The 12,128-nt window shown below is 39.7% G+C and overlaps 1 protein-coding gene across 10 annotated transcripts in view; it reads left to right on the top strand.

Annotated features, from left to right (window-relative positions):
- Window positions 1–12,128, top strand: part of PPP3CA (protein phosphatase 3 catalytic subunit alpha) — a 608,768-nt gene that overhangs the window by 308,975 nt on the left and 287,665 nt on the right. For all 10 annotated transcript variants that reach the window (XM_069230223.1, XM_069230221.1, XM_069230225.1 and 7 more), the window contains exon 4: window positions 3,438–3,549. In XM_069230223.1, coding sequence (XP_069086324.1) covers window positions 3,438–3,549 — 112 coding nt within the window. The remainder of the gene's footprint in view (window positions 1–3,437; window positions 3,550–12,128) is intronic.

A 12,128-nucleotide genomic window follows, 5' to 3' on the forward strand; every position in this document is an offset into this window, starting at 1 on the left:
GCCTTCCAGAGTGGATGATTCTGCCCCACAAATATACAAAAAAGCATCAACTTTTCTTGACTGATTTGCAGATTTGAATTCGAATCTGCAAGTCTTCGAATCTCCAAATCTTGAAAAAATTTGAATTAAAAATAAAATTTCAAACTGTGTGGATCCAGAGCTGATGCACTGTGACTAGGGCTGCTGAGTTCAGTCAGCGAGAGGCTAGACGTAGGTGGTTCAGTAACTCAGAGACAGGTATAGAACGTGCTAGACCCTGCACCCAATACCCAATGTGCACCTCAGAAAATATTACACAGCTGATTCAGTGACAGAGTGGCTCGTGGGATACACCATAAGGCTTCTGTGCGCACCCAAGTCAGTTTGGGTTGGTACTGGGGAAGATCATGCACAATAATGCTGTTCATGGTTAAAGGTACGGTAGTTAGTTGGAAACTTGACAAATTGGGAGTTTTGCCTGTCTCTGTAGCCGGGCCATGCAACTGACCCACGCTACTCTTGGTGGAAGGCCAGGTGCAGTGGATGTTTGGTCCACTGAAGTTTGGGTGTACAGGCAGGCCCTGAGGCCAAGCACCACTGCGCACAGCTCCATTTTGGAAATTACATTAGTGAGTGATATTACATATCCTCTTCCACTTTTCACTGACCTACATGCATACACCATAATACATTGTTTGGTTATGTATTGTTATTTAATGTTGTGGAAAATCTTGTTATTTGTAAAAATGTTATGGTTGTGTCTGACTTTCCACTGAAACTTTTGATTTGCTTATAACTTTGGCAATGTTTGGATCTGTATACAACCTTCCTCAAAAAAAAGTTAATCTGGTTTAGGTTTGGCATAACAAGTTTTGTGTATATCTGTCGTGGGGGGCAGGGTTAAAGTTCGGTAGAAATAAGAGTGTTTCCCACCCTAACTTGTGTAGGAAACTTTGCTCTCTGCCACAGAAAACAATATTGAATGGAATTATTGAAAAGTGGTCATGGAACTAGAACTTTACTGAGATTAGTACCTTTGCTTTGTTTGGTGTATATCTGCTCAGTAGTTTTTGAGAATATTAGGAAAATGTGTTAGGTGAGTTTCAAAGTGTTCAATTATAGAGATATCTGGACTGTTAGTTCGTGGACAGCCCTCAAACTTGGGGTTGTAGACGCTTCGTGAACTCAGATTTACTAAATAAAGGTGCCCCATTGGGTGCATGATCTTTTTTACTCCTGTCACTAATGGTTGGTTCTTTGCTCCAATGTCTCAGTTTGACTGAATGAAACCCAAATGTTTCTGTTGCAGATCCTATTATAGAATGCACCCTCTGTCCCAGCTCCCTGTGAAATAAAATTAAAACCCATAAGAGAGTTTTGTGGTAGTCATCCCCTTACTTAAGTCCCCCCCTCCACCCCCAATGCCCACACAAGGTTCATATGGGTGGTAAGAGAGCTCCTCTGGGAAGGAAAAATATAATTCTTATTGTTGAAGTTTGCAAACTCAAAAATAATAGTTATAAAATGGGATGGGGAGAAGCATACTCTGTTTGTGAGAGGTTGACCATAGGGCATGCAACCAATCCCTGTTGTGCAGATCTGAAGCCAGTGCACAGCTGGAGTTGGACCCAGGGGCTGGTCCAAGGCCAGGCCTAAAAGGCAGTCCCAGCTGCACATATGAACAGGTAGGAAGGGGAAAAGGAATACTTTCTTTGGAAGTTGGGTGTACTGAAACTCAAATTTAGGAAGCTTGTAAAACTTGGCTTTATACGAACTAATAGAGCAATGCTTACTCTCACAGCTCTGGTATACATTAGGGGAGCTAGGTGCTTTACAAATTCACGTAAGATAAGATAGTATTTCATTAAAAAAACAGGATTTCAATGAAAATACACAGAAATAAGTTAATATTTGGCTTGGTTATAAGACTTTAGCATTGACTTAAAAAGAAATCCTGAAATACACTTACAATCCACTGTTAAAGTTGTTATGAGTACTAATTAAATCCAAAACAACACCAAAATTAACTAGTTGTGGTTATGCTACATGTATACACAGAGTTGTTGGGTCAGCAAATCTGTAATACACTCTTCTCGGTGAACATTAGTAAACTTCTTGATAGCATGATAGTAGCGACTATTGTTACCCGAATACAATTGGAAAGAATATACAACTGGAAATAGTGGCATAGCTTATGTAACATACAGTGTGACAATTGTTTACATGGCACAGAGACCATAAAGGCATCCCTCCTCATGGCAGTTGTGCTCTTTTCTGGTTAAAGGGATTGGTCAGCACAGCTATAGCATTGTACGAGCTGAAACCCTCTAAGTAAGGAGGTTTATGATTGCAGTGGCCATAGTGGGCCGTACCTCCTTTTTTAGGTCAAGCGCATAAACGCTTTGACCGGTTCTAAGTATTGTGGGCTTTTAACCACACCCACCTCACGCCCATCCCTTTCACTTGTTTGTGGCCTTTCCTTTCAAAAGTCCTTTGTTATCATTGATAAATGCTTTACGTTTGTCCTACCTTGGGGAGGTTTTGCCTTGCAGACTGACCCTTTTACATGGATAATTGCACAATTAGCGATATGTGTGAGCGAACTTCTTTTTCCTTTGTGTCTCTTCCTTCGCGCTCATGCTCATGGCAGACATGGTGCTTTGAATCGGCTCACTTATGTCAACTGTTTTACTTTTCATTTTCAATTTATACGGCAAGAAAAGTCTAGTTAGGAATTTACAATGCCAGTAGCTCTAACTGGAGCAAATGCGAGACCCATGGCATTGCAGATACTTGGTATAGTAATTTGTGCCACTGCTCCAAAAGAAAAGCTAAATATAGTAACGTCCACACTTTTGCGTAGTAGGAAAATACATTATTTTCTGTCGACAGGTAAAATGGGCTAATTAGTTATGGCCTAGTTAAAACTGCACATCTTTGATAGTCCATCGCATTTAGGCCTTATTGTTATGTTGTGTGCTCACAAAAGGCACTTCAGTTATGTATATGATGAAGGCGGTAACGCCGAAAATGCATTCCTGTTTTGTGTAATTAAACCTTTGTTTATTCATTCGTGGAGTGCTGTTTGCCTTAATGACCTTTTAAGGTATCGTTTGAAAGAGCCTTGGTTTGTTATTTATATATATATATATATATATATATATATATATATATATATATATTTTTTTTTTTTTTAAACAGCTGTTTTAAAAAGGGCGTTTATTTAGTTGAACAAAATTAGCATGTGCTGATCCTATCTGTTGACCAGTAAAGGTGACTGTAGGTGTCGCTCCCCCCACTATAATGTACAAACAATGCTTTGACTAGAGAACTTTTCTACAGCTTTGAGACTGATTGAGGGCGTGATGATCCTGGATTTTTGCTTCTCTCTATGCGATGATTTTTGCAAATGCTGACAACACAAGATATCCATCTCTGATTGTACTTTTATTTTGCAGTGTGTGCTGTATTTGTGGGCCTTGAAAATCCTTTATCCAAAAACATTGTTTTTACTTCGTGGGAATCATGAATGTAGACATTTAACGGAGTATTTCACATTCAAGCAAGAATGTAAGTATTTTTTTATTTTTTATTTATGTAGATTTGCTTATGAGGCTGCATCAAAACTTTTAAAACAAACTGTGACATTTAATGGTCATACTTATGAAAGTAAAGGGGTTATGGTTTATGCTCGAGGAGGGGAGGGGTACCATGCTTGCTTCCGTGAGTGGGCTTTCAAAGCAGGGCATTAGGGAATGCTGCATGTTGGTCTTGTTTGTGTGCCGTTGTTGAATTATCTATCATGGATGCGACTCAGTTAGAAAATGGGAAGACCGAGGACATGAAAAACATGAATGTAAGAGTTTTTGGGTCTGCCTAGTGTTCTTGACTTGACAGAACAACATTTCTTGAAAATATAGGGTAATTTGTACGTTTCATGCTTGGGTTTCTAAGTCATTTGGGCAGGTGAGGATGAAGGGAACTGAAAAACTTGATGACCAAAGATGGTGATGGTTCTTTGAGGTTGTTGCTACAGATGGAGAAAATATGCACTACTAAATGAAGTTTTCTTTTATGAATCACTCTCCAGTCAGCTGATCGATTTTCATTTGTCCTGAAAAAACACTAGAGAATTGGACCATTAGCATTAAAAGAGCAAAGTGCTCTCATTTAGATTGTCGTCCTGGCTTTGAATAGTAGCACAAATGAAGACAGATGTTTTAGTTTTCTCAACAGTAGTAAACCTTTTAAAATGTTTCGCAGGAATCAGTGCTCTTCGAGGAGGATGGAATCTTTGACTTGCTGCAGGGTGTGATAGAACCATTAACACAATTTCAATACAGTACAATTAATTTACACACCATGATCAATGTGGCCACGGAAGGAAAACTCCAGCCAAAAATAAAGTTAAAGGGTTTATTACAAACTCAAGCTCAAAGTCATGTAGACAGTTCGTAAAACGAAGTCTTAAAGATACATAATCACAAAGGGATGCCCAAGGCAACAAAATAAATTAAAGCCAATTAACATCAAAAGAACTAAGCATGAAAGAAGGCCATCAACAAAGAAACTTGTGATTCAGAAAATAAGTGTTGCTCAGGATTAGCAAGCATAGATCAAATCGGTTTAGCAGTCATACATTTAGCTGGACACAAGAAAATCCTACTGCCAAATCAGGGAAATACATTTTTGGGGTGAAACACTACGGGCAAAGGACAGAACACACAAAAAGGAGAAAAATTATTTGGAAAAAGGAAATCTCAGTCAAAATGAGACCAGCTAAGGTGGGCAAAAGCTAAGTAAAAAGGGAAAGAGTCATCCTATCTGGAGCTCTCTTCAAGAGTCTTCTCTAAAGCTTTAGGGAAAAAATCTCTAAGTCTCAAAGGGACATCTCAAAGGGACAAGAAGAGAGGAAGATACCTCTCCAAGGGGCACAGCATACAGGACTCTTCATCACATAGGTTCAGGAACTCAGGAGATCTGACTAAAATCCATCAGTCCACTGCTAAATTAAAGTTAAGGAAACATTTTGATTCACTCCAAAAAGCAGTCCACATTACGTTACAGAGGCTTCACCCAATAGAAATCGATCACGCACCTTCAGGTTGAAACATCAAATTTAATTCCCAGGCCTATTCATGGGAACATTTCCATCTGTGTGACTCAAAGTAAATTTGAAACAATTGTATTCAAAGGCAGGCCGTATTCTATTGTGTTATGTTCTCGATGTCGATAGGATACATTCTATGTCCAAACATTAGGGCCTGGTAGCAAAATGCTGTCTTCTCATTAGAACAAAGTCTGAAAAAGAGCTCACGTTATGGAAAAAAAGAATCTGCATTTCCTGCACAGTCACAAATTACAAACTACAGGCCTCAGTTAAGCGAACACTAGTTAAAGCAATACATTTAATTAATGGTTTAATAAACACACTTTAATAAGCAAACCTATGAATTCAATGTTGATAATGCTTCAATAGTATACATGTTACATTCATTTTAAACAAAAAATAACTTTGTTAATGCACTTCATTAAATTTAATAGTAGAGTACATTGATTTCATTTTTGCACGCATTTTTAATTAATCATTAGAAAATCAATATAATTTCAATATATTAGTCTAGAGTCTAAAATACATTATAATGTCGATTTTAATTCTGTTACTATGTGATTGATTCCATTCAAATACCACCTAAGTCGAACTCTGCAATATAAACGAGTGCAGGTTTAAATTGCAAGTCAGTGCAGTCTATATATTTACCATTAATGCTTGATTATCATAAGGCATAAACTGTCACATTTTGATGACTTTAGTGACATGAGGGACAACACTAAAAGTTAGACTACATCAGTCTCCCCTTTGATCGCAGATGGCCATCACAGGTACTTAAATTCTCATTTTACCAAGTCAGCTCAATGTTTTATCGGCCTATTCCGATAGGGTCTTCTGTAGTCCTCCAACCACTTAATGTTACAATAATACGCATTTCTCACAGTCTCCATTTGAATCTCGTCCCTTCTTTATCTGTTTCTTGCTCTCTTTTCTTTCAGCCTCTTGATCAGTTTGTACTATAGGCCAAATGCAACTAGGGCACGGAAAGCTATAATCGATGGGGGGGTCTCAGGATGGTTTCCACAATTCCTCTTCCTAGGTTACCAAACCATCTACCAATGGCTGAAAAATGACTACCTATAGCTTCCCATGCACAGGTTGCTGTTAGTCTTGTCAAATCCTTTTTCAGGTCAGTCATATTTGCAGTGTACTTTCTTATCTCTTTACAGTTGTCAGATATATATGTGCAGTGTTGTTGTGCATTTAACAGTTTGCAAACTCTGCCGCGTTTTGCGAGAAGAACGTCTATCTAAAACAAGACAATTTTGTAAAACCATTGTTCTCACATGAACCCTTTCTGCATCCATTAGCAATATGGCACCCGCCATGTCTGTAGATAACTTATCTACACTTGTTGACAGCTTCCTAATCTTGATGTCATTCAAGATCACACCTACTGATGGAATTATGGCACCAAAATATATCCTGTAATCTCTGAAGCACTAGGTCCTCTTTTGACACTGGAATTGTTTTTTTCATCCCAGACTGGATCATTAAAATGGTCCATATGATATATATTTGGAAAAACTACTCCCATGTAACATGTACCATACCAGCCTTTCGACAGCTTGTAATAGGTGTTTTTCCCACATATGAAATAAACACCTGGTAATTACAGTAAATTCCATTGTTTAGGGGTAAACTATGATAACTTATTCCTTCACTTACTGGGGAAGACAGTTGTGTACACATGTAGGAGTAGGTAGCTTCCATGGTATCTACATACTGATAAAAAAGCTTACTCAATCCAGTGAACATCAATATAATCATAATTACTGACACTATAACTAAACCTCTACATATGTACTTATATTTGCTGCATCTATTGCGATTCGACTCCATGACTTCACCAAATGCAGACCAAAAGTCTTAATTTAAAAAAAAAAAAAAATGCAAAGTGACTCTGTTTCATTGTCTCTTATTTGTGGTGGATGCACATACTTTTGCCAGTCTGGACTTTGGGGGTTCCATTAATCTTTTCTAAAAATCCTGAAGCCTCAGGTCTGTAGCTGCAATTCAATTTTTGTTCAACTTGAACTTGTAATGCCGCACACAAAAATTTAAGGATCTCACTGTTAAAATGAGTTCCACAGTCTGATTCCAGTGAAGTGGGGAAGCTGAAGCGAGGGATCAACTCCCCTAAGCAACAGTGTTGCTAGTGTGAGACAATCATTTCTCCTGGTCGGGTAAGCCTCGACCCAGTGTGAGAAAATGTAAACAACTAGGATGTACCTTAATACATTACAGAGGTAAAACTGTTAAATCAAGTTGCATTCTATAAAACGATTCTCCAGATGTGCCTGTATGACTCAGAGGAACAACTTTACGCATCAGTGGCACATTACTTCTTCAATCAGTCCAAATCTGGGGTTAAACCATGCCTCTGAAGGTTCTGATCATTTCATCTCTACCTACATGTGCCTGTCAAGGATGTCTAGCCATAGTAAACAATCAACTGTTTGGCACAACTGATCTTCCATCACTTGAAACCCAAGCATCATCCTCATTTCTTTTGACACATCCTGCTCTGACCCAGCTTTCCTAGTCTTCCTCTGTCACTGATTCCTGCAATCTTAACTTCTGCTAAAGTATCAATAACGGTTAAGAGGAAAGTTTGACGTCTCGTCACTGTTTTCATTGCTCCACTCCCCATTATAAAAGGTGCAGCTTAAGGCTCAGTATCTGGCCAATTCATCAGCATGTATATTCCCTAAGGTTACATAGTCAGTAGATTTTCCATGGGCAATATATTTAACAGCATTTTTTTCAGGCAACTGTAATGCATTCTTATCAACATTTTGGATAGGGAATACAGAAGAAGTCTTACAACTTCTCTGGGACGATAACTGTCCGAAATCATGAACACCACCAAAACCTTACTATCAGTGAAAATGATAATTTTAAGCTGTCCAGAAACACAGCAGGCTCTTGTAAGAGTGACCAGTTTGGCTACTTGAGCCGAAAAGACTCCTTGAAGGTAGGAGGCTTCTATCACACCCGAGACCGTGCAAACTGCATAACCTGCTCTCAGTGTACCATCTTTATCTATTAAACAGGAGTCATTTGCAAACATGAGTCATTTTCATCTAAGGGGACATCTTTAATGTCATGTCTTGGTTTGGTGTACAATTAAAGTCACATTGAGACAGTTATGCTCTACCTCATCTTCATGGTTTTCGCATTTTAAATAGGACTGGGCAAAGGAGTTGCTGTGTTCAAAATATTGCAGCTTTTAATGTTAACAAATTAACAAGGTTTTAATGTTAGAAGAGGCCAGTATGACCTGCTTATAGTGTGTCAAATGTCTACTTGTTAATTACTGACTTTGTATGGGTCAACACATTTTCCACTGAATGAGGAATTAAAATGTTCAATGGCAATGCCTTCGCACTGTTTGATGCTGATGCTGACTGCAGCAACGGCCTTTAAACAACCAGACAGCGCTGATGCTACAGGATCAAGCGTAGCAGAAAAATAAGCCACCGGCTTGTTTAGTTTTGACGCAGCTGCATGGAAATGCAAAGAGTGCACATCCATCCCTCTCACAGCAGAACAAAGAGAAACATTTGTTATAATTCGACATTCTCAGAGCTGGGGCTCAGCATAGGCTCTCTCTCAACTCTGTGAAGGCACGCATGCAGTTGTCATCCAATGAACCGGTTTGACACATCGTTGTGTGTCAGTCTCTGTAAAGGCTTGGCCAAAAGGGAAACGTTTGTAAGTCACTGGTGACAGTAGCCAACCATTCCCAGAAACATTCAAACTTCCTTTTGTGTAAAAAGAGGATTCTTTTGCGTTGTTGCTGAAAATATTTCTTGGGACGCCTTCCTCAATGTGGTGACCTAAATACAGAACTTTTTTCTTGCAATACTGTAATTTTGCAGGGGAAACTTTGTTTGTTCTCACCTGAGTGATTCAAGAGAGAAATTGTATCTCTCCTCCATGCTTCTTGAGTGTTTGACGTGACCATGAGGTCACCTATATACTGAACTAAGACTGAATGATAAGGCATTTTAAGGCACTCCAGATTCCTTTTCAAGAGTTGGTTGAAAATGGATGATAACTCAGCATACCCTTGTGGAGTTCGGCACCATGCCAAAACATGACTACTGAATTTAAATGCAAAAAGGAATTGACTGTTCGGTGGCATGTGTAGCTGCAGATACACATGCTGTGCATAGTCCGCCGTCTGGTGTTGGGTCGGAGTGTTACAAGTTGTTTTTCTTCGAAGAAGTCTTTTCGAGTCACGAGACCGAGGGACTCCTCCTTTGTTTCCATTGCGCATGGGCGTCGACTCCATCTTGGATTGTTTTCCCTGCAGAGGGTGAGGTAGGAGTTGTGTATGTTAGTAATAGTGCCCATGCAATGGAATGAATAAGTATGTACAAGATAAAGGTTAAGGTAATATATTTACAAATGTTGGAGATTACTTCCAAACGGCTACAGGCTCCCGGGGAGGCGGGTGGGCGCATGTGAATCTGCAGCGACTAATGCCACGAACAGATGTGATAACTGACGTCTGCACGTCAACGAGGGCTTCTTATTGCCTGGATGACGTCATGTGGCGTCACGTGGAGTCGGGCGTTTGTGACGTCATTGTCAACGTGCAGAGCTAGAAGAAATTTCCGCCGAGGCTGGCGCGAGGGGAGAATTCTTTTGGTGAGGAATCCACAGGTAGTAACTGCATCCACCCGAAAAAGCGTTACCGAAGGTAAGTAACTTATTATTTGAACTCTCTGAACTTGAACCTGATTATTGCTGTGTTTATGAACAACTCCAACATTCTGCCATTGATTATTCACATTATTATACGGACATTCCCTCCGCCAGTGTCTTAAATTTCCCCAAGAATGGCAAGGATTAGTTCTCTTCTAGTCTTAGCATCAACATTTTCACTCCGATTTACATGATCACCATGTCCTCTACCTCTGGGCTGAACATCATGTGTCACTTGCTGTGGCACACCTTCAATTTCACTAGTATTCACCATCATTCACAGGCTCTGATTAACTTTCCATGAAGCCTTCAATTGCATCACCATTACCTTTTCCTTAAGCTTCATCTGCTTTAGTTCTGTTTCACCACTGCAGTATTTTGCATACCGCAGGATCTCCTCAATCAGTTTGTTCTGCCAGCAAATCATGTGCTGCTGAATCATCTTACTTAAGTCTGCCTTTAATCCCTGCACAAATCTGAACACAAAAGACCCATATCGTTCATTTCGATTGTCTCTGTGCTACTAAACTGTTTAAAAGCCTGCATATCTTTCATAATATGCATGAATTGACTCCTTCCACTCCTGGGATGTCCAGTCTCCTGCCAATCATTACCTTTTGGGGACCCTTTATCCTTCAGAAATTCAACTACCTTGTTACACTTTTCATCACCTGTTCACATGGCGTGCCTGTAATTGGATCTCTCGGAGGTTCACAATCAGGTCAACCCACATGCACTTTGACATTGTTGTTCCAACTGATTTGTGAAACGTACAAACTGCGTATTCAAATCCTCCCACAGGAATTTTGAACATTTCACAAATCTCTCTATCTGCTTCTACCAGTCCATTGGTTTCTCTTTCAATCTCTGATAATCATTGGTTACTGACAAAATATCACTCCTACTCCAGAGCACATGAGCATAACCTCCACGTGGTATTTATCTTTCTTTGCCCATCTACCTTCCCACTTATCTTAGTTTCCCCAAGTTTAAATGTGTGTAACTAAAATTCAGTTTCATTCCCGGATCTCATGTTAACTTTGTCTTTAGTGCTAAACTCCAATCTGTAACTTCTTTTCAGGGGTTTTGATTTTTCTATATCCCCATCATACTTCTCTGCTAATTCAGCTAATCTCTCTTATGCCTGTCCTTCAAGTTAATTGATGTCTTTGCACATGAACTGCAGTTGGTCTTCTGTGTACATTTACAATTGAGCAATGCCTAAGGTGCCTAAACTCATTTTGTTCAATTCTAATTTTAATATGGAGACATTCACTGAACTCTCTCAGGGGCCTCTTCTGTTCTCCTGTTGCTATTCGCTATACCTGTAGCACCTTTTGGAGTCAAATTATGTAACTAGTCTGTTAATTGTTGTGTTGTGGAACCTTGCAAGCTAATATTACTCTGTGGTACTGCTTCTCTTTGCTGTCTAATATTTTGCTGAATCAGGGCATTAAACTGTGACAAGCTCCCCGGCGTGATAAAGGGTACTCTCTCCTTGTGGTGTACTGCAGTGAACGTTTTGACTGTGATCAGGTCTGGGAATGTATGGAAGTGGATTTCCCTGAGGGAACTTCGTATCAGGAGTAGATCCTGTATAACTTGTTGTTAGATTTGGGTCTACAACTCGGGTTGTGGTTAACAGTTTGATGAGAGATGCACTTCTCTCCATTTGTGAGTTATTGGAATACACTGATCTCTGCATACCAATTGGTGATATCCCTGTCGTGTTTGCTGGTGTCTCAGGATCTGTTTGAACACTCACTAAATGTGCATTGCTTCCAGACTAACCTGAAGCATACAAAGGGGGACAATGGGACTTATAGTCACAGGAACTGTCAAGGCATCTGGACCTACATGATTTGTCTTGAGTCTGAGGAAATGTCCTGCACCATGTCCTGTCAGAATTGTGTTGTAGCTTTGTCCGCTTTGACTCGGGATGGCAATTGACTGAACTGGACTAAACATTGCCATAGGTTGATTTGGGGTACAATTTTGCACAGGTTGATTCACACAGTGCGTCTGCACTGTTTAACTCACACTAGAATTTGGTACAACTGGATTTACCACTGCAGTCGATACAGGCTGAACTTCATCTGCAGTCAGAACTGATGTATACACTACAGGAACCTGAGTAACTGAATTTGTAGATATACCCAGAACTATCTGACTTGGGATCTGTGCAGCTGGAGCAGTTGGCACACTCGGGGTTACATTTTGTACTGCCCCACTTGTGTTTCCTTTCTCTACGGAATGATAAGGATGTGGGCGATTCATCAAAAGCAGATTTTATAATTTGTCATCTTAATCACTGTCATAG

The sequence above is a fragment of the Pleurodeles waltl genome, chromosome 1_1 (assembly GCF_031143425.1).
Source record: "Pleurodeles waltl isolate 20211129_DDA chromosome 1_1, aPleWal1.hap1.20221129, whole genome shotgun sequence".
NCBI classification, from domain to species: Eukaryota; Metazoa; Chordata; class Amphibia; order Caudata; family Salamandridae; genus Pleurodeles; species Pleurodeles waltl.